The sequence below is a fragment of the Bos grunniens genome, chromosome 14 (assembly GCF_055505025.1).
Source record: "Bos grunniens cultivar Pamir isolate PY7600 chromosome 14, Bosgru_T2T1.0, whole genome shotgun sequence".
NCBI classification, from domain to species: Eukaryota; Metazoa; Chordata; class Mammalia; order Artiodactyla; family Bovidae; genus Bos; species Bos grunniens.
This window is the reverse complement of record NC_141178.1, coordinates 44,812,211-44,839,681: the sequence shown is the minus strand read 5'-3', so window position 1 is coordinate 44,839,681 and position 27,471 is coordinate 44,812,211. Positions and strand designations below refer to the sequence as shown.

Genomic DNA, 27,471 nt, shown 5'->3' with positions numbered 1-27,471 from the left:
TCTGAAAAGCCTGGCTATTAAATAAAATCCAAACTAAACAATTATGAGAATAATTCACAATAGTAGCCAGAAAAGATGTTTTGTCGAAAGATGCTGACTGTTGTGGGGGTGGAGTCTAAAGGCAAGTTAAGAACGTAGCAAACAGCAGTGGAACTCTCCTGGTTAGAGCACGACAGCCGGCCTCTGGGCCAAGGCCCATGATTCCTTCCCAGCCCCAGCAGTCAGCTGTTGTTACAGGCTGCCCGTTTGTGTCCCCTGCCCCCAAATTCACACAATGAAGCCCTAAGCCCTGGAGGATGGACCTTTGGGAGGTGATCAGGTCATGAGGTTGGAGCCCTTTGACAGTATTAGTTTCCTCTTTCTTAGCCCTGTGAGGACTCAGGGAGAAGGTGGCCCGTGGTCCATGGACCACGCAGTGGGTTCTCACCAGACCTCAGATCTGCTGGTGCCTTGATCTTGGGACCACTCAGCCTCCAGAACTGTGAGAAATAAGCGTTTCCTTTTTAAACCACCCAGTTCAAGGTATAGTTTTTTGTTACCACAGCTGGAGCTAATAAGACAGCTCCCATGAAGCTTACCACCACGTGCTGGTAAAGGCTTGTGAAAGTGGAGCTGGGACAAGGTGGTCACGTGAGCCCACCTGTAGGAAGCCTGAGGAAGGTCGCGAATGCTGCCTGGAGAGCCCCTGGTGGCTAGGCTACTGGTGCTAATAAATGCTACCCTTCACAGCCCTGGGCTCCTTATTGTCATCAAGGCATCAATCTCCCCTGATGTCACCCAGAAGAACCCAGAGGAGCAGAGGGACAGGGAACCACATCTCGTACAACTTACTGAATTGGCTTCTTTTTCCAAAGCAGGGCGCGCATCGCTGCTCGCTGGGTTCTTTGGTATAGCAAGTTCAGACTTCTTAGCTTTTGGCTCAGCTTTGCTTTCTTTGGCAACTGGTTTTGTCACAGATTTAGGGGGACTCCACTTGTTGGGTGACGGCTTGTGCACCAGTGCCGAGGAAGACTGGCTCGACCCCTCCTCCTCTGTGTCCTCCGGAGGGTGCTGGGGGGCGTTCAGTTTCACGTAGTAGCCGTGGTACTGAGAGTGCAGCTCCCCGTTACTGGGGTTGGGGATGTGGTGGCGGCCAGAGTACTTGGAGGAGGGCACGACCGCCCCCACCTCCTTGGGGGGGGCCTTGGAGGTCAAGGGCTTGTTGACGGCGGCTGTCACCTTCTCCTCAGCCGCGCTGCGTCTGTCCTGGTTGAGTCTCGCCCCTGAACTGGGGTTCTGCTTCCTTGCGGGCTTTGGGGAGGGACAGCGGCCTTGTCTGGGACTTGGCTCAGGAGACTCTGGGGGTGTGGTGCCTTTGCGGTAGAAGTGAGGCGATTCCTTTGGTGTGGGGGGCTTTTCCGGGACCTTGTCTTCGGGATTTTCTTTAGCATCTACACCTTCCTGAAATCTCTGTTTGATGTAATCTGGGCCTGGGGAGAAAGTGGACAACAGAAGGGGAGGTGATAAAAATAAGGCATAAAGACTTATTCCTCTCATGGCTACAAACATATAAATATTTGCTAAATCAACTTAGCCTTTCCTCTTTTTCTCTAAAATATATTTATAAGGCTTTGACTAAGCACAAGGATGTTTCATGCCCTGGGAGAAAGATTAAGGTGATTATGTACTTGCCTGGAGAATCCCATGGACAGAGGAGCCTGGCAGGCTATGGTCCACAGGGCCGCACAGATTCGGACACTACTTAGCACGCACACGCACATATGTACCATTAATTTACACTATTTTGATAGCCATAAAAGTGAAACAGTCCTGATTTCCCTTCCTCCTGCTGGCAGAACAGGGAGGCAGAATTCATATGGATGGAGCACTGCTGACAGCACCATAATTAATCTGCATGTTCAAATTACATGGTATAACTAAAATACAAAGTATATGCTCATATACAAAAATAAACTGACTTGTATGCTTAATATTTAATAGAACACTTAAATATATTAAAAAGAATGTTTTAAAAAATCATCTTGGGACTGGTGCACTGGGACCACCCAGAGGGATGGTATGGGGAGGGAGGAGGGAGGAGGGTTCAGGATGGATTTTCTTTTAAAAATTTAGGAAAAAATAATTAATAAAAAAAAAAATTCATTGAGAACAAAAAAAAAATATGTCTTGAAAAATATATACATAAGAATCTAACATCTTTGTTCTGATGAACTCCAAATGATTTTCTATACTAACTAAATTTATTTTTAACAAAAGAAACTATGAGCTGCAGAGAGCTCAAATAAAGTTATAGAAAATATAAAAAATAAAAAAATAAAAAATAAATAAATAAAAATTTGCTATTTGGAAAAAAAAAAAAAAATCATCTACATTGGAGGAGGAGAACATGCAAATAACCTATTTTTTAATGACCCTTCATTAAAGGAGCATTTAAACCGCCCAGTTAGAAACAAACACTGCAGTGTAGGTTACACTTCACAGGATAACTTACTCAGAGGCCCTTCAGAGTCTGGCTTTGCATCGGCAGCGTTTCTGCAGGCATCAGAGTTAAGACAAGCCAGCTGTCCTTGGCTCTGCAGTCTCAAGACTTTTTTTCTGAGTACTTTAGAATTGTTTAACAATCACATGTTATTTTTATAAAAAAGAATCATGTTTTTAAAAAGGGACCCTGGTGCATTGTTATTTTATGGGCAGGTTTGGGGGAGAGTAAGGAGAACTTGTACTACAAGACTGTCCCACCAGCTATGAGCGCTTCAGGAGGCCAGCATCCAGAGAAGGAAGTCTCTGCAGACCTCAGATGTGCTCCAAGGCCCAGGCACTCTGCCCTTCCCCAGTAGCCTCCCCTTTACAGCCTTTGGCCACCACTTCACCCAGCCACCATTTCTCATCAAAGGAAATCAAATCAAGGTCACCCAGTCCAACTGGCCCTCTTCTCTGCAAATGGGAGGTAGCTGACTGCATCATCTCTGGAGTATCCAAAGGAGAACTCGCCCATCAACTTGCTTATAGGAACTGACTAGCTCTTGTCAATCCCAGAGCATTGCCTCTATCACTTTCCTTCCTGCCTCCATGCCCAGCCCTCACCCCAGGCGGGGCTGAAAGACAATTATCTGTGATTATTAAAAATGCATACTACTTCCATCAACAGATGAATGGATAAAGGAGAGGTTTAGACACCCAAAACTGACAGACTAATGAAATTTTGCCATTTATGACCACATGGATGGACTTGGAGGGCATGATGCTAAGTGGAATAAGTCAGAGAAAGACAAATACCATATGTTATCCCTTATATGTGGGAATAAAATAATTTGACATATAAGGGATAGCATTTGTCTTTCTCTGACTTATTTCGCTTAGCATCATGAATATGTGAAACTAGCAGACTCACAGGTTTAGAGAACAATCTTGTGGTTACCAGTGGGGAGGGAGGGACAGGCAGTGTATGGGTGGGGGAGTGGGAGATACAAGCTATATAAGTGGTAAGACAGGCTCAAGGATGTACTGTACAAGGAGAACATAGCTAATATCTTGGAATAACTGTAAATGGGAAATAACCTTTAAAATTGTATAAAAATAAAAAATTACCAACTAGTCACTGCTCTTCCTGGGACAATCTAATTATTTATTGTGAGATGGCCATTTATTATACAAGGTGTTTTCCAAAGTGTTAAGCCTTACCAAAATCCTAGCAAGTGGGCATTATCCTGATTTTACTGATACGGAAACAGCTGCAGTAGCTGAAAAACCCAAAGTCACACAGCTCCTGTGGATCCTTAAGATAAAATATCATGCAACATGTAATATATTAAGCCCAGAAGTGAGAATTCCCAAGGGCCCACATTTATAGGTTGCACTAAGGGACAAAAGCATAAGAGTTCTATCTCACAGTCCATCCTGCAGAAGATAAAGCCACCACTCAGAGGTCAAACTTCCCAAACAGGTCAAGATCATATGCCAACAATCGAGATTTCCTTTCTAAACTTAAGGTTAAACACCCTCTTTACAAGAATTGGCAATATTCTTTTAAATCCACTAAATATGGCAGCATGAATTCTTGGCACAGAGAAAGTTATCTTGCTTGGCTATCCTATCCCCTCTCCAGGTGACTCTTCCCGACCCAGGAATTGAACCAGGGTCTTCTGCACTGCAGATGGATTCTCTACCAGCTGAGCTATCAGGGAAGCCTGAAGAAAAAGAGGCAACTGCAATTATTCAAAAGGTGCCGTTTTTCTTTCCAGCTCCTTCCTTGGGGCTCTGACTAGACCATTACCACCAAGAGAAAGCAGCATTAGCAGCAGCCCTGGAAGGACAGGTTTTTCAACAGGTTCGCCCTGACTTTCAAAAACCCATGAAGAGAATTTATCCTGGTTTTTCACAGAGAAGTCCCTCATCTACTGCAGACTCATTTTTATACAACACCCCCTCCGCAGTATGCTGATGGCATATTTCCTCCCACCCTTCAATGCCACATTTCATCAGACTTTGGTTTCACCTGTGCTTCACTTCCATCCAATTTTAGAGCATGACTGAAATACCCACCTAGGCATGGTAGTAAGTGTTCCGTGCAAAGGTAATTAATAGGCAAGACTCTTAAAGCCAATGGATTTTCCCCTTAAAGTCACCTAACTCTGAAACACAAAGTACTTTCAATGTCTTCAATCCAAGGGGTAAGTGCAAAAGTTATTTTTGCAGACCTTTCTATCTTAAGATTGAGGCATATGAAAAGCTAATGTCTGACTTAAATACACACACCAAAAAGAACAGGAACAAAATAGATTCTGGCAGACGTGGCTAGTTATACATTCTTAAAGTTGGAAGGAGAGAGTCACTGAACCACAGGAAATAAAGATGTCATAAAGCCCGCGTGCTTCAATTTGAAAATGTGAGACTGGAACTGCGATGCTTAAGAGTTTAGGGTTTATCTGGGTAACCACTGGTCTTACCTGTGTCTACTGCGGAAAGCAGATGAGAAGCTGAAATGGGAACTGCTTTGACAGGTCCCAGCAACGTGACAGCTGCCAGCAAAGGATGAGACTGCTGAAATGCTAACAGCGGCAAGAGGTGGTTTATTTGAGAGGAAACTCAGTCAATTCAGTGATAGTGGGTCCCAGAAAAAGAATTTTTTAAAAAAAAGTGATATGCTTTAGTTATCTGGAAAAAGAACAAAGACCTATAATACCTGAATACAAAGCCTAGTTTCAAATGCTCTTTGTAAAGAGTAAATAGATCTCCCCCTACCTCTTAATTTATGCCATTGTGAATAGGCCAAGCTGAGACTGATCTGGCCCCTGGAGGATTCTGTATTAATGGCCTTACAAAGCTATATTCTGGATTCCACTGAACATATTTACTATGTTTATTAACTCTTAAATACCAGTGTAGCCAACTCCTTTAGATCTGTAGGCCTCTCGTGCATTGCTTCTAATCTTAAATGTTTTCAGAAAGGCATTTTTCACTTGTGCCCATCTTCTCAGACATGGTTTTCAGGCGTATTCAGTTTTATCTACAGGGCTTCTGATGATACTCAGAATCTGTTGAGCTCAGAGAATTTACTAGCACCATCTTTCAGATTAAAAAAACACACACACACACACACACACAACCTCCCAGCTTTATTACCCATTAAAAATTGGCTGAATGAGGGAATAAACGTACTTCAAAGCAGTGTTCCCCATGAGCTGCCTAGCAGAGGCATGTGGGGTGCGATTCCCAGAGAATTTAGTAAGTATTAATTGAAGCCTAGAAATCTTGAGGTTTAATAAATGTTCCAGGTAACTCTAATGTATTCAGAGCTGGCATTTAAAAGCATGGCAAGTTTGGGATGGACATGTACACACTGCTATATTTAAAATAGATAACCAACAAGGAATTCCTGTAGAGCACAGGGAACTCTGCTCAATATTCTGTAATAACCTCCATGGAAAAAGAATCTGAAAAAGAATGCCACTGCTGCTGCTAAGTCTCTTCAGTCGTGTCCAACTCTGTGCGACCCCATAGACGGCAGCCCACCAGGCTCCCCCATCCCTGGGATTCTCAAGGCAAGAACACTGGAGTGGGTTGCCATTTCCTTCTCCAATGCATGAAAGAGTGAAAGTGAAGTCGCTCAGTCGTGTCCGACTCTCAGCGACCCCATGGACTGCAGCCTACCAGGCTCCTGCGTCCATGGGATTTTCCAGGCAAGAGTACTAGACATATGTATATGTCTAACTGAATCACTTAGGTGTGCACTTGAAACTAATACATTGTTAATCAACTATAATATAAAATTAAAAATAAAAGAGAAAAAAAGACACCAGGGTGAGAGACCTTGAAATAAAAGACTGATTTCACACACACAAAAATAAATTTGAACAGTATGGCAAGAAGTATGCTGACCAGAGCCAACCTAACTCCAGCCTTCCTCACCTGCATCCAGCTGGAAATGGTTCCAACATGGCATAGTCAACTGGGGCGGGCCAGCTCAATGAGGGTGTAGACTTAGATTTTCCAGAGTAAGATTAAGTGCTTTTAAAACAAAATATCTAACATACTGTGGAGGGCAGAAGTTTTTCCTGGACAGTTTTCTTGGGGGGCGCATGGTGTGCCTGTGCTTGTTCTGTGTGGTAATGTGCCCATGCCGCGATGCCAGCACCACAGAGCTGATGAGATGCAGCGGCTCACTACAAAGATGGGTCAGAATATCGCCAGGGAGGAAATGATGACAAGTGCTGAGAGTTGCCGCAGTCAGCATTTTGGTCTGTTTTTACAGACAGTATTTCTGAGTCCTTAAGGGATGTTTCTGGGAAGAAGTCAGGTCACCTGCTAACTGACGTGCCACACAACACAAAACAACAACACATTGTTGTTGAGCACATGTCAGGCCCCCACTCGGAGAGGTTATGAGTTACAGTTGGCATGAAGCCTCTGAACAGATACTGCAGATGGAAAACAGCGGGGCGTTCAGCTAGTTCTTCATATGTGAGCCTCGGTGAAATGGTGGGGGGCACCACGAAGGCCCCCCAGGGCAGTGCACACGCTTCGTAGCAACATCAGAAGTCATTACATGGAATTTTGGTATTTTTGATGGGGACTGTCAGTCACTAAAAGAAGACCAGATTGAAAGGTTTTAAAAAAAGTATACAACTGATGGCAGATCGCTACGTGGACAGAATGACACTTTCCAAAGGACTTCAGGGCCCCATCCAGTACTGTCCTGCAACTTCTGAGAACAGAACCGCAGCACTCCGGTCTGCAAGTCGTAGGACACTCAGCCAGGGCGGTGCACGTGGCAGGCTCTCAGTACACATGTGTGTCGAATGGGATACAGTGGGATACACAGGTGGTAATAATCTGAAGTCCCATGAATTACTAATTTCTCATCAACTAGTAGATTATTCCATTTCCCTTTCTCTATGAAAAAAAGTTATTCCAAAATTTGGGTCTGTAAAGTGAGTTTAGAAGTTATCTATTCCAGGAAACTTTTTTTTTTTTCTTAACAAAAAGTACTTATTAATAATGTGTGTTAGTGTGTCTGACTCTTTGTGACCCCATGGATCGTAGCCTGCTAGGCTCCTCTGTCCGTGGGATTCCACAGGCAAAAGAACATGGAATGGGTTACCATTTCCTATTCCAAAGCATAGACAATTCTTGGGACTTCTAATTCATACCAGAAGTGTGAGCTTAGTTGACACTGTCTCAAAATAACCTATACCAAAAGACTTCACTTGAAGTAATCAACACATTCTATGCACATGTGTGTAACATACATGCTCTTGTACCTTGAACGCTTATGTCTCCTTGCCCTCACAAATTCAGATGTTGAGGCCCTAACCCCCAGTGTGATGTTACTTGGTGGTGGGGCCTTGGGGAGATAGTTTAGCTCATGAGGGGAAACTCTCATGAGTCTCATGGGCTTAATGTTCTTATAAAAACTGGAAGAGACACCAGAGTTCTCATCCTCCAGGTTCATGGACTGTGGAAAGGCTGTCTGCCAGCCGGGAAGAATCACCTGAACCCAATCGTGTTAGCATCCAGATCTTGCAATTACAGCTTCCAGAACTAAGAAAAATAAATGTCTGTTGTGTAAGCCACCATGTCCATGGTATTTTGTTGTAGCAGCCCAAGTCAACTAATAGACATGCTTAAACCCAGGAAGATGAAGCTTGTGAGGCTGTTGCTTGGGTCACCTCCCAAGAGGGCTCTACATACTATAGTCACCTATACTATGTATATATAATATACGCTATATAAGTATAGTCTACATAATGTAGTCACATTTGCTTTTTCCATCCATGACCAGTCACCCCCACAACTGATAAACATCACTTGAAATAAAAAACAAAATAAGGCATCTTGATGGAAAGGAAACTGAAACAGTGGGAGGAAAAGAGCCATACACAGAGTTTCCCAATTACCGTTCGCCATGTCCAGCTCCCCACCACCTCCTCCGTTGACCATCCCAAGTCCTGTCTCGGCTTTCCTGGCTCAGAAAGCCCATTTCATCAGCCCTTTGAAGCCGTGCCACCCCTCAGGGCCGACTCCCATCGCCGAAGCTCACAAGACTGACATGTGACACCAGAAGAGCAATTCATCAGTTCACAATGAGCGAGGTAAATGTCACAAAGGCCGGGACCAGCACTGATGCCACCAGGGCACGCTCTCCCCACTGGCAGACCTCCACGAGAAGCTTCACCAAAATTAGAAGGTTACTGGTGACGGCGGAATCGAGACAGAGGCATGAGATGAATCAAGTATCCAATGGCATCAGGCTGAGCGCGCCTGTTGCATCCATTTCCTCACTTGGATGATCTTGCCAATAAAGCCATACACGCTGGCTACCTCTCCCTGCATCCTTCCCCATAACAAAACGTCCCTGCCAGTGCAACTACAATACTCCAAGGTTCTGGCTGCAGCTTCGCTCTCCTCTGGATAGTGTTCGAATGGACACTGCCTATTTTTGCCTCTGTGACTCTTTTTTTTTTTTTAATACTACTTTGGGTGACCAAGTCTTAGTAAGTTCTAATACACTAAATCAGGTCACAAGGAAATCTTGCTGAACTACAGACATACTACCTATCACGTATGATCATTTTATACATTCCTGTGCTGTCTCTTGGGCTTATTTTAACACTCAGTTGCTAAGTCGTGTCCGACTCTTTGCTACCCCATCGACAGCAGCACGCCAGGCCTCCCTGTCCCTCAACCACCTCCCGGAGTTCGCCCAAGTTCATGTCCATTTAATTCTCAGAGGGCAATCTTACTTCTAAGTTCTGGGGGTATGACTCACTGCGTCACTCTTACTCATGGCAATTTAGGTTTCTGTGTGTGAATGCAATTATCTACATACATGAATTCAACTACACACACGAATGCAATTACCTACATACACGGTCAGATACATCTATTCGAATGCCTTGTACTGTTCTAACCCTGCCCTTTGAATGATTAAGCTATCCCACATGGCCACCGTTTTTACTATGCATTTATTTGCCTGTGCCTGGTCTTAGTCGCGGGATGTGGGATCTAGTTCCTTGACCAGGATTGAACCCAGGCCCCCTGCATTGGGAGCACAGAGTCTTAACCACTGGACCACCAGGGAAGTCCCTTTTCCGTCGTTTTTAATTGAACTGTAGAATAATACAGATTTGAGCTAAAAAGTATAAGATTGAATTAAGACTGGAAACTTCTGAAAATACTGCCGACTCCTGCAAAGAGGTAACTCACCATAAAAGTTCAAAATATTAGCTATGACAGATACCCTTTTTTCCAAGGGTTAATGACTTCTATGCACGACACATTCATTCCCAACAAAGGAAACATTTGTATCTGGGATATGTAAATGAAACCCGCAGTCTGACTCAGAAAAAGTACTTGAAAGCCCTTTCAGAAATGTCTATCTGATTTGATCACCCTGTGAAGAATACACAGTGGAAAGCATGAGTTATGCTCCCTTGAGAAGATCAATAATACTCAGTACAGAAAAGGCTTTCTATACAGTTGCTGAAGGTAGTGCTGGCTGTGGGTCAAAGGGGATCGCTGCCGTCCCCCCTTAGCTCCTGTCTCAAATAGACCCCTTGTCATCTCATGCTACTCTGATGTATTTATTACTGAGGGACAACTGGCTTGTGTGATGTTTTAGCTACGAAAGGGTGGAATGGCATTTTCCCACATTTTCCCCCCTCCTCAAATGCTTTCCCATCACAAAAGGCTTTAAAAAACCTTTTAGTCTGAAAAACTGAGATGACCTCCCCTATCATTTACCTCCTGTTAACACCAACTGGCAATCTCAGGGACCCCATCCCCAGCGGAGTGAACAACAGAACTGAGCAATTACCATCTGCAGACAATAATGAGTTTGTTTGCTTCCACCGCAGCTCAAGGCTAGGGCTGCGTCATGAAGCTGCTTTGTCTCCCCACTGCCCAGCTGCTGCCAAGAGCATCACTACTGCAAAGGGACAAGAGGGTCCCTCCTGGGTGGCTGAACCCCCTCTTCAGCTCTCACACCCTACAACAAGTAGTTCCCAAGGTCCTTAGGCCCAGGGATGTGGGAACTTCCAGAGAAGCGTTTATTCCTACCCCCAAAATGGAAAATTTCCCTTTCCTAATAAAACAAGTATGCATTAAATGATTTCAGTCGACCCAGAGATGGGACACAAATAAAATAAAACACAACACAAAGGACGCATATGAAAGAAAACATCCATTGCCCCTGGTTTTCTCCCTTGAGCTATACAGAACTAGTCACTCTATAGTAACTCAATCACTCTGCACCCGAACCCAGCCCTGTCCCAAAGCGCTCTCATAAAAACTGAGTCTTGCTAACATGGCCTTTTACTGTCTTCACCCTTCACAGAAAAAAAAAAAATCCTGTCCTTTTTTTCTCATTCTCCCATGCTATATTACAGTCAATTTTCTAGCTTTTACATGGAAGCTTGCTCTTCTGTACACCATGACTTACCTTGTTCACGTAGTCACACGGATGCCCTGTGGGTTCCAGTATTTTATCACCCTCACTGGAACCAAACAGGTATTGGACACACGTGTTGTGCAGGGTGCTAGTTATCCAGCTTGATTAACAGAAACCAATGGGGAAAAACTCTTCACCAAGAAAACATAAATTTCGATACTTAGAAATTAAGAACATTTCTTTTAGTCTCTTTGCCTGGAAACCTGTTGATCCCTTCAATCAACAGGAAGTTGTTTCTACAACAATGCAGAATCAATAAAATGGCAATTGCCACCTTTTCCTATAACACATATTAAACATAATCCTATAACATCCTGTATTAAAGAAAGGGATGGTAACAGTTTACTAGGAAAGCTCTAAGGAGTGAGTTAAATATTTAAACCTGCTGTAAATATCTGCTTACTGCTACGGTACAACGTTTGAGAGGCAGATGACCTGGGTTGATTTTGTGTGTGCGTGGTTGTCCCTTTCATTTTTCTATCATGACATACATTCTCCTCTTAGTCTGTGCAGAGGCAACTGTCTTTAAGTGGTGCGTTTCTTTACATCCCAACATTCCTTTGAGCTGTATTAAAAACATGAGCCCAGTACTTCTAGTTTTTCGTTTGCTAATGTGATTGTTACAGGTGCCTGATTTTGAGGCATTTGTTTTAGCACCTGTGATGGACCCCGACACATAACACCATTTCTTGGATGCTCATTTTAGATTCTCATCTTGCTTATGCTATCAGTTGGAAGTTTGCTGCTCTGGGTGGGAGAGCAGAAGGCGAGGGAGACGCACTCGGGAAGAACAAGCCAGAACTCCAGCACGAACACTCAAGACTTCAGACATGTGTTACTCTAAGCTCCCAATTTTACTGTAGTCCTGCTGAAATTCAGGGGGCACAGATCTTCAGATTATAAAGAAAAGCAGGCGAAAGGAAACCAGAGGCCACGTTCCTAGCCCCCCACCCCCTCCTATCTCAGCAGGTCCTACCTGCTCCCCACCCATTGCAGGTCCTACCTGCTCCCATCCCCCCGACCAACAGCATCGCAGGTCCCACCTGGCTGGTAGAAGTCCGGCGACAGCTCTCGGGCCACAGCTCTCGCGATGTCACACTCCTGGCGGGCGGCCAGCGCGGCCTGGTCTGCTGCGTCGGCTTTGGCTCTCGCGTGGGCGGTCCTGCGGAAGCACAGAGGGTTGGTCAGCAAGTGTGCTGCTGCTGCGGTTAAGTCGCTTCGGTCGTGTCCGACTCTCTGCGACCCCACAGACGGCAGCCCACCAGGCTCCCCTGTCCCTGGGATTCTCCAGGCAAGAACACTGGAGTGGGTTGCCATTTCCTTCTCCAAGGCATAAAAGTGAAAAGTGAAAGTGAAGTCGCTCAGTCGTCTCCGACTCTTAGCGACCCCATGGACTGCGGCCCACCAGGGTCCTCCATCCATGGGATTTTCCAGGCAAGAGTACTGGAGTGGGGTGCCATTGCCTTCTCCGCAGCAAGGGTGGTGCCCTGGTAATTATACAGGACCTGCAAAAATGGTCTATGGGGCAGGCGGGGAGGGGAAGAAATGCTCAAAGTGACCCTGGCCCCACACCTGCCACAGGAAGTTCTGCACTCATTTCGCTGTGAGACGTCAATGATAAAAAAGGCGGATGAACACCTGTGAGTTGCCTTGATCTTTCTTGCAAGGTTGACGAATGTACATGGAAGTTACGCGCAGCTTAAAGCAAAGCTTACTGTTCAAAACGTACAGGATCAAATCCCCTATTGACTTTGGCTGGGGGTGCGGTTCTTCTTTTCTGTCCCCCAACCATGGAGAACAGAACTGGATCATGCAAATTAGTATAGAGCCCATATATTTCATTTCTCTGGTAGAGTCAATATAAGGATTTGAGTAAGAAAGATCTGCCCAGTGGTGTGCTAGTAAAGAAGCTCTCTGGGGAACAAAAAAAATAGTAAAACTCTGATCTGTAGCATCGACTGACTGCTTTAGAAATATTTTTTTGTTTTTTGGCCATGCTACACACCATGTGGGATCTTAGCTCCTAGACCTGAGATTAAACTTGAGCCCCCTGCACTGGAAGTGAGGAGTCTTAACCACAGGGAAGTGCCAGCACTGGCTGATTTCTGTCGTGTATTGAAGACATGCTCCCAGCACGGCCAGGTCATGCTACCAGTGTGATTTGCTGAATGTGTAGTTGGGAGCAGACCAACACCGTGGGCTCCCCTCTGGGTCTGCTGGGGGAATGGTTCCAAGGATGGTTCCAAGAAGTCCATTTAGTTGCTCTTTAAGCACGTTTCTTGTGTGAAACAAAAGAGGAGGAGAGAAGTGGAGCTGCAGAGGAGGAAAGGGGTCTCTTTCAGTCTACCACCTTCTCCCTGGCCCAATTCCTTACCCACTGAAACCTCTGCTCTTTCTAGAGGACTAGGGCTGGGAGGAAGGAAGCAGGAGTGAGAATGGGCCTCCCTATGGCAAGACTCACGGAGACTGACATCTGCCTGCCCAAGAAGAGGGGCTTGGAGGCTGAGACTGGGTCATCCACTTCCGAAGGAGAAGATCTTGTCCAATTGGTATTTAGATGATGACCCTGTGCACCTACTTCTTATAATTTTATAAACTTCCTATTTTCTTCTATTAGTGCTAGGCAGGGCTATGGTAACTAGTAGTAAAAGCTTAAGAAGAGTTTAAAACAGGTGACAGCACTTATTTCAGAGAGAGCAGGAGAGGAAATGTTGGGAAATGGCATTGTGTCCTAGCCAGGGAGGACAGGGTTTGACCTGAGGATCTGGGGCTAAATGCCGGAGGCCCCATTCTCCAATGACCTTCTCTAACTCCCTGCTTGCACCCTGTGTTCTCAGGCAGGGGCCCCCTTCACTCCTACTTAGGACCTAGCTGAGCTTGGAGGCTTGCTGTACTATAATGTTAAGTGTCATGGAGATTTTTATTTTAGGGATTTTTTTTCTTAATTTTGGTCCTCTACTATATTCCCACCCCTTCATGGATCACAGCCTTGTCATGGGGAAGGGGCTTGCGTAACTCAATGAAGCTATGAGCCATGCTGTGCAGAGCCACCCAAGATGGATGGGTCATAGTGAAGAGTTCTGACACCATGTGGTCTACTGGAGGAGGGAATGACAACCTACTCTAGTATTCTTGCCTGGAGAATGCCACGGACAGGAGGAAAATGCAAGAAGATAAGACACCAGATGATAAGCCTCCAGGTTGGAAAGTGTCCAATATGTTACAGGGGAAGAGTGGAGGGCAATTACTAATAGCTTCAGTAAGAATGAATCGGCTGGGCCAAAATGGAAATGACATTCAGCTGAGGATGTGTCTGGTGGTGAAAGTAAAGTCTGATGCTGTGAAGAGCAATATCGCATAGGAACCTGGAATGGTAGGTAGGTCCATGAATCAAGGAAAATTGGACATGGTCAAGCAGTAGATGGCAAAGATTGAGCACTGACATCTTAGGAATCAGTGAACTAAAATGGACAGGAATGGGTGAATTTAATTCAGATGACCATTATATCTACTTCTGTGATCAAGAATTCCTTAGAAGAAATGGCTTCGAGCTAGGCTTCAGCAGTGTTTGAACAGAGAACTTCCAAATTGTACAACCTGGTTTTCAAAGAGGCAGAGGAACCACAAAATCAAACTGCCAACTTTCAGTGGATCATGGAGAAAGCAAAGGAGTTTCAGAAAAAATCTATTTCTGCTTCATTGACTACACTAAAGGCTTTGACTGTGTGGACCATAACAAACTGCAGAAAATTCTTTAAGAGATGTGAGTACATGACTTTATCTGTCTCCTGAGAAACTTGTAAGCAGGTCAAAAAGCAACAGTAAGAACCAGACATGAACAATGGACTAGTTCAAAATTGGGAAAGGAGTATGACAAGGCTGTATACCATCATGTCACCCTTTTTATTTAACTTATATGCAGAGTATATCATACAAAATGCCAAGCTGGATGAATCACAAGCTGGAATCCAGACTGCCAGGAGAAATATCAACAACCTCAGAGATGCAGATGATACCACTCTAATGGCAGAAAGTGAAGAGGAATTAAGAACCTCTTGATAAGGGTGAAAAAGGAAAGTGAAAAAGCTGGCCTGAAACTCACCATTAAAAGACCAAGATCCTGACATCAGGTCCCATCACTTCATGGCAAACAGGAGAAAAAGTGGAAGCAGTGACAGATTTTCTTTTCTTGGGCTCCAAAACCACTGTGGACTGTGACTGCAGCCATGGAATTAAAAGATGGTTGCTCCTTGGAAGGAAAGCTATGACAAACCTAGACAGTGTATTATAAGGCAGAGATATCACTTTGCTGACAGAGGTCTGTATAGTCAAAGCTATGGTTTTTCAGTAGTCGTGCACAGATGTGAGAGTTGGACCATAAAGAAAGTTGAGTGTCAAATTGATGCTTTAAACTGTGGTGCTGGAGAAGACTCTTAAGAGTCCTGTGGACTGTAAGGAGATCACACCAGTCAACCCTGAATATTCACTGGAAACATTATTGCTGAGGCTGAAGCACCAATATTTTGGCCAACTGATGGGAAGAGCCGGCTCATTGGAAAAGACCCTGATGCTGGGAAAGACTGAGGGCAAGAGAAGGGGGCAGCAGAGGATGAAGATGGTTGGGTAGCATCACCAATTCAATGGACATGAGTTTGAACAAACTCCAGGAGACAGTGGAGGACAGAGAGTCAGGCAGGACTTAAGGACTAAATAACAGCAACACTATATTCCCAAGGCACAGAACACTGCTTGACACATAGTATTTATTGAAGGATCATTTCATAAATAAAAGAATGAAGGATGTTAGGAACAGCTGGGCAGTCACTTAAAAATGAATGGACTGACCAAACTACAGATCAGCAGTTTCCAAGGGTTCACAGTGAAAGCAGGTAAGGGATGAACAAGTGGATCACAAGGAATATTTAGGGGCTGAAACTATTCTGGATAATCCTCTAATGGGGGAGGGGGCACGACATCATGCTCTTGTCATAACCCACTGAACTGTACAAAGAGTGAACCATACAGTACGGACTTTTAGTTAATACTAACATATCCACATGGGTTCCTCAATTGTATCAAATGTACCCATTACTGCAAGATGTTAAGAACAAGGGGAATTGGGTGTGGATGTGGGCAGAGGAGGTATACAGAAACTCTGTACTTCCTGCTCAATTTTTTCTGTATACTTAAAACTGCTCTAAAAAATAAAGTGTATGAATTAAAATCGAATAAATCAAATTCATCAGAATTATTATTTATGAATTACAGAGGGTATTATATATGATCCCTGTTGATAGGGTATGGAGACAAGATCAAGAGGGTTAGAACATATTCCTAAAACCCCCCGAGGAAGCCACCACTGATGAGGCTTTAGTTCCATGTGTTGGGCCTGAGACTCAGTGGATGCCCTCTCTTATGCTCTCTCAGTTTCTCAGAATCTCAACTCTTTTTTGTCCCCAGAATTATTTTCCATTTTATCTGCTATACTTAGCTCGAGCCTAATTATGTCTAGGTACCATAATTAATGAAGCCACAAGAGTATAGTTATCCTGCCCTATAATAAAATCTGCTAGCCTTTCAAAGATAAACTTGCAAAATTCAAGTACTATCTATTCTGACTCAATCACAACCCACCACCATAGAGTGAAATAAATGGCGCAAGTATTTCCACCACTTCTGACAGCAAGCTAAACTGGAAAACAGACAAACACAGCTTAACCCTTCTTCAAATATATTTTGGAAGCACTGCATCAGCGAAGCCTTAACCCTTTACTACTTGTTCTTTCCTGTAAGATCAGACAAAGGTGGCGGGGGCACTTTTCCACTGAGTGCCTCCCTGTGTCAGTGCTTCTGCATGACTGCCATGATGGTCAAAACCATAGTCAAGCCTGAAACCAGGTGTGTGCCCAGGAGCTTCTGGTAATCCTGGACCTGGTAACAAGAAATAGAAGAGAGGGACTTCCCTGGTGGTCCAGTGGTTAAGAATCCACCTGCCAATGCAGGAGACACGGATTCAATCCCTGGTCTGGGAAGATCCTACATGCCGCGAGCAACTAAGCCCATGCATGACAACTGCCGTGTGCCTGGAGCCCATGCTCTACAACAGGAGAAGCCACCGCACACTGCACCGTAATGAAGAACAGCCCCCACCCCCACTGCAACTAGAGAAAGCCCACACACAGCAACAAATACCCAGCTTAGCCAAAAATAAATAAATAATTTTTAAAAAGTAGGAGAGAACAGGAAGCCATCTGAGTTTGCTGTCATCAAAAGTGCTGTGGGGTCGGGCCACTGATACATCTTGATTTTGTCCAGGGGAAAAATCCGGGCTTGACCCCAGTTCACGTGACTCATGTGTTCCAATCCCAGGCTCAGTTCTCGAGCAACGCACAATCCCTTTAGTCAGTAAGAGATGCCCAAATGCCATCGTTCGTGGGTCAGTGGTGGGGGGTTGGTGGTGGGAGAGAAGACAGGTGGAAACTACTCAAAGTGGATGCCCGGCTGCTTCCAGATGGCTGTTCACGTGAAACACATACAAAGAAGGAGTGCTCACACGTGCCCAAGAAGATTTTGTTTACTCCAAAGACTGCTGACACCCATCAATCTTCAGACCCTCAAAAATCTCCTAATACCATCATCATCACCTATACTTTCTCGTATCAAATGCAGCAAAAAGTAAGGGGAAAACACCATCTCTCAGGCATCAGTGGCTGACTTTCTTTCAGGGTCCTACTTTTACCAATAAACCAGTTTTAACATGTAGAGAGTTACTATTTTGGGGTAAATAGCTACGGAGAGTTCTGGGTCACTGGCTAAGCTGGTATAGCAGGTTAAGTGACCCTCACCCAGACATAAGCCCTGCAAAGGTCACTTGCGAACAGCCCAAACAGCAACAGTGGAAGTTCTGAATGTCAGGCACCACTGCACGCAAACCTTCATTACAGCTTGTTGCTTTCCAATCAGTAGTGATGTTAGTCGCTCAGTCATGTCCGACTCTTAGTGACCCCACGGATTACAGTCAACCACGCTCATGGAATTCTCCAGGCAATACTGGAGTGGGTTGCCATTTCCTTTTCCAGGGGATCTTCAGGGATCGAACCTGAGTCTCCTGCACTCGCAAGTGGATTCTTTACCATCTCAGCCACGAGGGAATTTGATGAGAATTTTTTTTTTTCTTTAGAGACTAAAATACATGTTTCATGAACTCTCAGAAACACCTTACTCAGAACAAAACAATCTGGCTTTCTCAGTTTTTCTTAAACATTATGTTTTTACAAAAAAAGAAAAGCACATAATACATGGAACACGCTCAGCACATACCTACTACTAAGGTACACGCAGGTCCCTCAGACAACTGTTCCAACTTGTTTCCATATTTTATGCACCTATTCACTGACGTAGCAGATAAAGATTTTAATCTAGAATGAACCAGAATTTGACTAAAGGTAAAACTGTATACAATGTTTATAATTTTCTATTTCTACTGTTTATATTTTCTTCCCAACAAAAAACTGCTTTGAGAAAAACATGCTGATTTTGATGTGTCTTCAAATTTGTTATGTTCAAAGTGAAGGTGCCTGATCTGACTCTGAAAATTTGATGGCAGAGGCTGTCATTGATTGGTTCAGGAGCTACACATGTAATCTGCTTTGATTTCCATATACTTACAGGAAATTATTATCAACATTTAAAAACCACAGTAATCAAGGGACTTCTCTGGTGGCCCAGTGGTTAGGAGACACTGCCAGTGCAGGAGACAGGGGTTCAATCCCTGGTCTGGGAACTAAGATCCACATGCCATGGGGCAACTAAGTCTGTGCATTGCAACTTCTGAGCCCACACACCCTAGAGTTCAAGCTCTGTGACAAGAGGAGCCGCTGCAATGGGAAGCCTGCATGCCGCTACTAGAGAGCTGCCACTGCTCTCCACATCTAGAGAAAACCTCCAGCAATGAAGACTCTGTGCAGTTCAACAAAGACCCAGTACAGCCAAAAATTTTTTTTAATGTGAAAAAAAAAAAAAAGCAATGGTGCATAAGACTCCAGCCCTTAGATAATGGCAACTCTATTTTCCAGCTGCTCAGGCCCAGACCCTGTCAATCATCCCTGTTGCCTCCCTTTCTCTCACAGGCCACATTCACGGTCAGCAAAGGCGGCTGGCAGGACCTTCAACACACGCCTGACCCCAGCACATCTCCTTCTGTCACTGCTCCTGACCAGGTCGCACCTCACTGGTTCCCGCAAAGGCAGAATTGATCTCCCTGCGTCTGTCCATGCAGTCCGCCACTGCACTTCCCTTCTGGCTCCCCTGAAACTGCCTGACAATAACCACCAGTCTTGCCTGGATTATGGTATCACGTTCAAGAAAATGCCAACAAATGACCTGTTAGCCTTCCTTTTGGGCTGTGACGTTATTCACTTATGAAAGCTAGCCTTGCAAAATCCAGTTACTCCGTGTATACAATGGTAGTTCTAAAGACATTAGTGTGTTAAGCAAGGAATACTTTTAATATGAACAAGAAATTGGTGTTTCTACAGCTCTCAGCTAAAAAGCAAACGCGTGATGTCTAAGTTCCTGTATCTGAAAGAAACTGCTTTCTCCATATCGATGTGCTTCTCCACTCAGACCAACTCGATGGGATGCAGCATATACGCCTGGTAAGGCACAGGTGGGGCCCTCAGCTGCCCCTCCTGACTTCTAACTTCCAGTCTTTCACACACAGACCTATTCACTGGCATAGCTGCTGCTGATTTTAATCTGTAACAGGCAGAGAGTCAGCAAAAGCGCCTCAGTAAATTTGGTTTGGAAAAACTACTTCTGACGAGTCCCATCTTTACACTCATTAGTTCCTCAATGTTAATGTTTTCTTCCGAAGTTGCTTTTTTCTTTTGTAAAAGGCAGGACAGGAATAGTCACTTCAAAACTGTGTTCTTAGGTCCTGGTTTAGAACAAGTGACAGCATCAGCAAATAGCTGTCTCTTTTGCCAGGGTGGTTCATTGCTTCCTTTTCTAAAGGCATTATCAAGTTATACAGATATAAAATGTAGCTTAAGGGGTGTGCTATCCCCATTGAAATGTGGCTTTGATGTTTCAAGGGCCCAAAGTCTTGCAGAGGTATGATGACATGGGCTTTGAAAGCATGGGTAGCCAGAGACCAGGCTGAGGCCAATCTAGTCACAGATGGTTCCTGTCCATGAGATCAGAAGTTTTAAACCACATTACATTAGTGGCCTTAGAGATGCCTCCACAGAAGCATAATTCATATCAAGCCTTGGCCTTTTATCCAGCGGAGATAGGAGGATGAACCAAGAGAGTCTATGAACCAAGATTCATACGAAGAATGTGAAATGTTGTCCATTATGTGTATTACTGTCATGTTCATAAACATCTAGGCAATATATTTCCTCTTAAATTTAGTGCCAGGAAAAATCTGGTCTGATGACATGCTGGTGTGCTTCCTTGCATCATACAATGAGAACCACATTATTTATTGTTTCTCTTTTTGTTACAGCTACTGGGAAACCTGGAATAAAATTATTGTCAATCTATGTGTATGGTTATCTCCTCTAACAACATGGCTTAACATTCCCTGGTGTCAGGAATGCTCTTATGTATGTGACTTATAGTGCCCTGCAAATCCTTTTTGGAGACTAGCCAGATATTGAAGAAAGATTACAGGATCAATAAGCTCTTATTATACTAAGTTTTCTGAACTCCAGTTCCTGACAGTGTGTGAATGCTTAAGGACATATGTGATTTACTTGGGGACAGAATAGCCAGCCATGCAGTTTTCTTTATATATATATTTTTTATATCCAGAACATTTTCAAGCTTGGAAAATGAGTCTTCATTCTTAAGTACATTACAGGCTCTATTCCCTAACATTTTATCAAACTTAATAAGCTTAAAGGTTATATTCTCTGGACAGGCCAGGCCAAAAGCACATTTCTAATCCTCAGCTGGAATAAGCTAAATAATTGGCTATCTTCTACTTTATTCTGGGTTTTATAAAATTTATCTAAAATTTACCTTGCTGTGTAATTTACACATTAAGACAAATCTGGTATAAAAACAAATTTAAGGGATATTTTATTCTTGAAATAATGTTTAGAGAAAAGTCCTTTTAATGAGTGTTATTCTACAGTTCAAACACATTACACTAAATAAGACTAAAACTTCATTTTATGGGAGAAAATATTTGCTGATCATTTATCTGATACTTGGATAGTATCCAGAATATATAAAGAACTCTTACCACTTATATAATAAGAACAACAATTAAAAAATGGGCAAAGGACCTGAAGAGACATTTCTGCAAAGATACACAAATGGCCAGTAAGCACATGAACAGGTGTTCAACAACACTAATTATAAGGGAGATATAAATCAAAACCACAATGAGATACTACCTCATACCCACTAGGATGGCTACTATTGAAAAAAAACCACTCAAGGTAACAAGTATTGGCAGGGACGTAGAGAACTTATAAAGCTGGCGCACCGCTGGTGGGGACGCAAGATGGTGCAACTGCTGCAGAAACAGTATGGTGGGTCCCCCCACAATGAAAAATGCAACTGCCATGTGATCCCCAATTCAACTTCTTGGTATATACCACCCCAGATTGAAAGCAGGGTCTCAGAGAGATATCTGTACACCCATATTCACAGGGGCATTATTCACAACAGCCAAAAGGTAGAAACCACCCAAGGGTGCCTCTATGAAAGAAGGGATAATTGAAACACAGCCCGATTGCACATGCAACGTAATGTGTGTGGGCTCAGTCACATCCAGCTCTTTGTGAGCCCTGGACTGCAACCTGCCAGGATCCTCTGTCGATGGAATTTTCCAGCCAAGATCATTGGAGTGGGTTGCCACTTCCTACTCCAGGGGATCTTCCTGACCCAGGGATCAAACCCAAGTCTCCTGCACTGGTAGGTGGATTCTTTACCACTGAGCCACCTGCGAAGTCCACATGGAATGTTGCTTGTGTGTGTGAGTGTGTGTTGCCTATGTGTGTTAGTCACTCAATCGTGTCTGACTCTTTGCGACCTCATGGATTGTAGCCTGCCAGGCTCCTCTGTCTATGGGATACTCCTGGCAAGAATACTGGAGTGGGTTGTTAGAATGTCAACCTTAAAAAGGAAGGAATTTCTGATGTATGCTATATCATGGATGAACCTTCCATGGAACTTAATGCTAAATGAAATAAGCTAGTCACAAGAGGACAAACTTTGTATGAGTCCATTCCCAGGAGGAACCTAGAACAGTCAACCTCCTAGAGTCACAAAGTAGAAGGGTGGTTGCCAGAGGCTGGAGGAGGGAGAACGGGGAGTTGTTATTTAATGGGTAGAGTTTAGTTCTGGAAAACCAAAAAGTTCTGGAGATTGGCTGCATAGCAATGTGAATGCCCTTAACACAGCTGAACTGTACATGCAAAAATGGTTAAGATGGTAAATTTTATGCTATGTGTATTTTACAATGAAAAAAAAATCTAAAAAAATCACCCATGAATAAGTATTTCCAGAACATTCTATGTATCCAGAGGAAGTGAGAAGAAAAGACCAAAGGTTGGGTCATCAGGCAAGATATTGCTTCACTAATACTGGCCAGGGCAAGCTGGGGAAGCTATGTCAAGTGAGGGGAATGGTGCTAAGAAAAGGAAGAGCCAAAGGATCTTTAAGGGAAGAAGTGTCAGAACTTTGAAACATGCAGGCAGCCTCCATATTTGTTTTGCTAGCTCTTACCATAAAGCCTGGCACACCAGCTATCCTCAAATATTGGTGGAATAAATAAATAGGTAAAGGGACTTCCCTGGTGGTCTAGTGGTTAAGAATCTATCTTGCAATGCAGACTGCAGGGGACTCGGGTTTGATCCCTGGGCTTCACTGGTGGCTCAGATGGTAAAGAATGTGCCTGCAATGTGGGAGACCTGGGTTTGATCCCTAGCTGGGAAGATCCCCTGGAGAAGGAAATGGCAACCCACTCTAGTATTCTTGCCTAGAGAATCCTATGGACATTCATGTCAATGTATGGTAAAACCACTACAATATTGTAAAGTAATTAGCCTCCAATTAAAATAAATTAAAAAAAAAAAAAAAAGAATCCTATGGACAGAGGAGCCTAGAGGGCTACAGTCCGTAGTGTCAAGAAGAGTCGGACACACTTACGACTAACACTTTCACAGGGAACTAAGGTCCGACATGCCACAGAGCAACTAAGCCCACACACCAGAACTAGAGAGTCCATGGGCTGCAATGACAGATCCCACATGTTGCAACTAAGACCTGAGACAGCTAAATAAATACACAAATACTTTAAAAAATAAATAAAATAGGTAAGAAAGAGAGAAACCTAAAAGATAACCCCAAGGTTTCCAACTTGGTATGCAGATGAACAGCTTTGCTACACCGAGACGTTGTATAGGTGGGAAGGATGGACAGTTTGAAAGGGATACATTCAAGCAGGATTTTACACGACCTAAGCATTTCAAGCTGGAAATGAAGGCTGCAATGCAAACTTAAGGGTCAAGGTGAGCAATGTGGGTCATGTGATCACAGATGGTAGAGGAGTCCATCAAATGAGTATGTCAAAAAAGCAAAGAACCAAGGATGGAGACAAAATGTCCCAGGGACCTAATGGAGGAAATGAAGTGAGAGGCAGTGGCGTACAGGTAGAAGGTGAACTTCCAATGGAACCTTTCAAATTTCCTGTTCTTGGGTAAGACCTGTGCTCCTCTTAGGAATGAAGTGGGCCACATCTGAATTTGTCTGAGGCAGCTGCACTGGCTGGCTGATTTGGAGGCAGCTGAAATGAGCCAGCATGGTTTAGAGTCTGAGAAAGGGGTCGTCTGTCAACCTTGCTCTGTGCTGGAGAAAGGTGACGGTAGGTTTGTTGAGAACCTCTGAGACGGCAGTTCCAACAGGAAGGTCAGGGGACATCCTGGGTGCCCCAGCAGTTAAGACTCTGAGCTTCCACTCCAAGTGGTGTAGGTTTGACCCTGGTTGGGGAACCAAGATCCCACCATGTGGTCAGAAAAAAAGTTTTAACAAGAAGACCACTGCAGAAACCAGTCCAAAGAGGGTCGGTGAGGAAGGAAGAGAGGGAGTAGAGGAAGCAGGTGTGAGCCACATGCTGGTGACTTCTGACCCAGAAAGGAAGAGGAAATTTGGATAGTAACCAGGGGGATTAGCTGGGCTAAAGGAAAAGGCACTTTACTTGTATCCATGACAGCAGATCCTGTTGGAAGGCGGGAAAGAAGATTCTCAGAGAACAGGAGAAAATGAAGAGGCTTTGAGAAGGTGACAACTGTTTAAGTCGGGTCTTAGATGAAGAAAAATAAAGAAACAGGAAAAAAAAATGATGGGTTGATTCAATGTTTTAAAATTATTGAAAGGATCCTAAGCTTGCAACCTGATCCAGTATTCCTGCCTAGAAAACTCCATGGACAGAGGAGCCTGGCAGGGGAGTGTATGGAGTGGCAAAGAGTTGGACATGACTGAGCACAGCACACAGCACAGCAAATCTGAAAGGGACAGAGAGTGTGGACTCTGGAAACCAGACAGACCTGGGCTTAAACCCACTGATCACATCCTAGCTGCATCACTTGTGCCTCACTTTTCTTACCTGTATAATGGCAATGATATTACCTTGTACAGTTGCTAGGGTCAGAACTGAGTTCTATGAAGTACTGAGGACTAATGCAGAGAGGGTATTTAGTTGATAAATGGCCACTATTAGTCTCTGGCTGAAATGTAGGGCTGGTAGGGAAAATCTGGGTGCTTAAAGATTTGGAATCAGTGTTGTACTAAAGTTCTAAGCAAGGAAAACGAATTGTGACACAGGACTGGGAAGACCTGATTTTAGGCTGACATGGCTTTGCATCTCTCTCTGGCAGGGGTCTCTTTTCTAGGAGAAGCAGAGAAGGAAGAAGGGGGCCCTTGATGCAAAGCAGAGACCTGAGCAAGGAGGATGGAGATGAACCCACCTCAGAGCTCTGGGAAGAGGGGAATGGCGCACTGCCAGTGGGAGACTCTGAAATACAGAGGGTTAAGTTAGGAACCACTGACCAATGTGAAGGCAATCAGAAAACTGTAAAGTCATATAAATGCAGACTATTATGACAGTTTTAGGTGCTTTTTAGTTGCTTAAAATAAGGCTTCTTTCCTATGGCCAATTTCATAGAAATGGCCTTATTTTGATTAAATCTCACTAAAGTTATCAGGCCTTTAGTCACAAAAGGTGGGTCAAACTATTTCAAAATGGATGCATATTCAGTAAAATGAAATCAGATATAATTATGACATTTCTTTTTAGTGTTGTAATAGAAACATCTGGTCATGCCTAAAAAGAACTTCACAACCTTCAGGATCTGAGCAGACCCTGTGGGTAGTGATGAGAACTGTCAGGTCAAGGCTGTTTGTATTTCCACGTCAGTGCTGTTATGCTTTTTGTCCTTTACCAATGGTCACTGTGGTGACAGATTAAAAGTATGACTAAGAATCAGAGCAATGTAAGACTATCTAGTGGTCGAAACACATGCTGGTAGCTAGCAGTGTTCAGCCGAGTGACTAATGGAGCCCACTGCAGGGTCACGGGCAGACCTAATTTCCTCTTCACAGGGCAGACGCCCACTGGGTGTGCACTTGCTGGTGCTAACGTGATCCCACTTCATAAAGACTTAATCACCAAAAAAAATAAAAAAGCAAACATTATTCATGCCTTTAAAATGACACAAACTAGAACTCTCAGTTGAAACACAGTCTCTTAAGTAGTAAGATATTCATTTTGTAAATTACCTAAAATGGCTCTCTAAAGATCCCAAATCAACCAGTTACACTTTGATCTGTCTAGACCTTCCAAGATAGTGACCAGTAAAGGCATCGGCTCCTCTGTTGGGCATGGGACGCTGAATATGAACTTGCTTGGGAATGGCTCCGCAAGCCATTCTGCACCTGAAGTTCTATCATATTCAAAATATGGGTTTGGAAGTTGTTGGGTTTAGGACACCACTGCTTTTCAAGGAATGACAAATAGGAGTATAGTTATTCTCTCAGTAAACCATTTAACAAATATTCCTAGTAGGAATATTTCTTTTTTTAATTTTATTTTATTTTTAAACTTTACAATATTGTATTAGTTTTGCCAAATATCGAAATGAATCTGCCACAGGTATACCCGTGTTCCCCATCCTGAACCCTCCTCCCTCCTCCCTCCCCTACCCTCCCTCTGGGTCGTCCCAGTGCACCAGCCCCAAGCATCCAGTACCGTGCATCGAACCTGGACTGGCGACTCGTTTCATACATGATATTATACATGTTTCAATGCTATTCTCCCAAATCTCCCCACCCTCTCCATCTCCCACAGAGTCCTTAAGACTGATCTGTACATCGGTGTCTCTTTTGCTGTCTCGTACACAGGGTTATTGTTACCATCTTTCTAAATTCCATATATATGTGTTAGTATACTGTATTTGTGTTTTTCTTTCTGGCTTACTTCACTCTGTATAATAGGTTCCAGTTTTATCCATCTCATTAGAACTGATTCAAATGTATTCTTTTTAATGGCTGAGTAATACTCCATTGTGTATATGTACCACAGCTTTCTTATCCATTCATCTGCTGATGGGCATCTAGGTTGCTTCCATGTCCTGGCTATTCTAAACAGTGCTGCGATGAACATTGGGGTACACGTGTCTCTTTCCCTTCTGGTTTCCTCAGTGTGTATGCCCAGCAGTGGGATTGCTGGATCATAAGGCAGTTCTATTTCGAGTTTTTTAAGAATTCTCCACACTGTTCTCCATAGTGGCTGTACTAGTTTGCATTCCCACCAACAGTGTAAGAGAGTTCCCTTTTCTCCACACCCTCTCCAGCATTTATTGCTTGTAGACTTTTGGATCGCAGCCATTCTGACTGGCGTGAAATGGTACCTCATAGTGGTTTTGATTTGCATTTCTCTGATAATGAGTGATGTTGAGCATCTTTTCATGTGTTTGTTAGCCATCCTTGTAGGAACGTTCGTAGGAACTGTAATTCAGTGACTCCACTGATTTCACACCTAATCTGTGACAAGGACACATTCCATAGTTCCATTTTTAAAAAGATACAAATGAATTATCTACAAAACAGAAACAGAGTTACAGATGTTGACAACAAGTGGAGGGTTAACCCAGTAAGGTGGGGAGAGGGGTAAACTGGAAGCTAGGATGCATATACACTACAGTGTACAGAACAGTAACCAATAAGCACTTGCTGTATGTAACAAATGTGTCTCAATCACTGCTGTGTCTCACTCTTTGTGACCCCATGCACTGTAGCTTGCCAGACTCCTCTGTTGGAGAAGGTTTCCATTTTCTCCTCTAGGGATCTTCCCAAACCAGGGACCAAACCCATGTCTCCTGCCTTGGCAGGTGGATTCTTTACCACTGAGCCATCCAGGAAGCCACGGGGAACTCTATATGATACCCTGTAATGGCCAATATGGGAAAAGAATCTCAAAAAGAGTGGGTATATGTGTAACTGATTCA

The 27,471-nt window shown here is 43.8% G+C and overlaps 1 protein-coding gene and 1 long non-coding RNA gene across 18 annotated transcripts in view; one reads left to right on the top strand and one right to left on the bottom strand.

Moving 5' to 3' along the window:
- Positions 1-3,594, top strand: part of LOC147359341 (uncharacterized) — a 176,888-nt gene extending 173,294 nt beyond the window's left edge. For all 13 annotated transcript variants that reach the window (XR_015140701.1, XR_015140708.1, XR_015140711.1 and 10 more), the window contains one exon: positions 2,695-3,594. This is a non-coding gene — a long non-coding RNA (uncharacterized LOC147359341). The remainder of the gene's footprint in view (positions 1-2,694) is intronic.
- JPH1 (junctophilin 1) overlaps positions 1-27,471 on the bottom strand; it is a 106,494-nt gene that overhangs the window by 22,224 nt on the left and 56,799 nt on the right. For all 5 annotated transcript variants that reach the window (XM_086336435.1, XM_086336430.1, XM_086336433.1 and 2 more), the window contains exons 3-4: positions 11,992-12,110; positions 832-1,469 (exon numbers count right to left, since the gene is read on the bottom strand). In XM_086336435.1, coding sequence (XP_086192561.1) covers positions 832-1,469; positions 11,992-12,110 — 757 coding nt within the window. The remainder of the gene's footprint in view (positions 1-831; positions 1,470-11,991; positions 12,111-27,471) is intronic.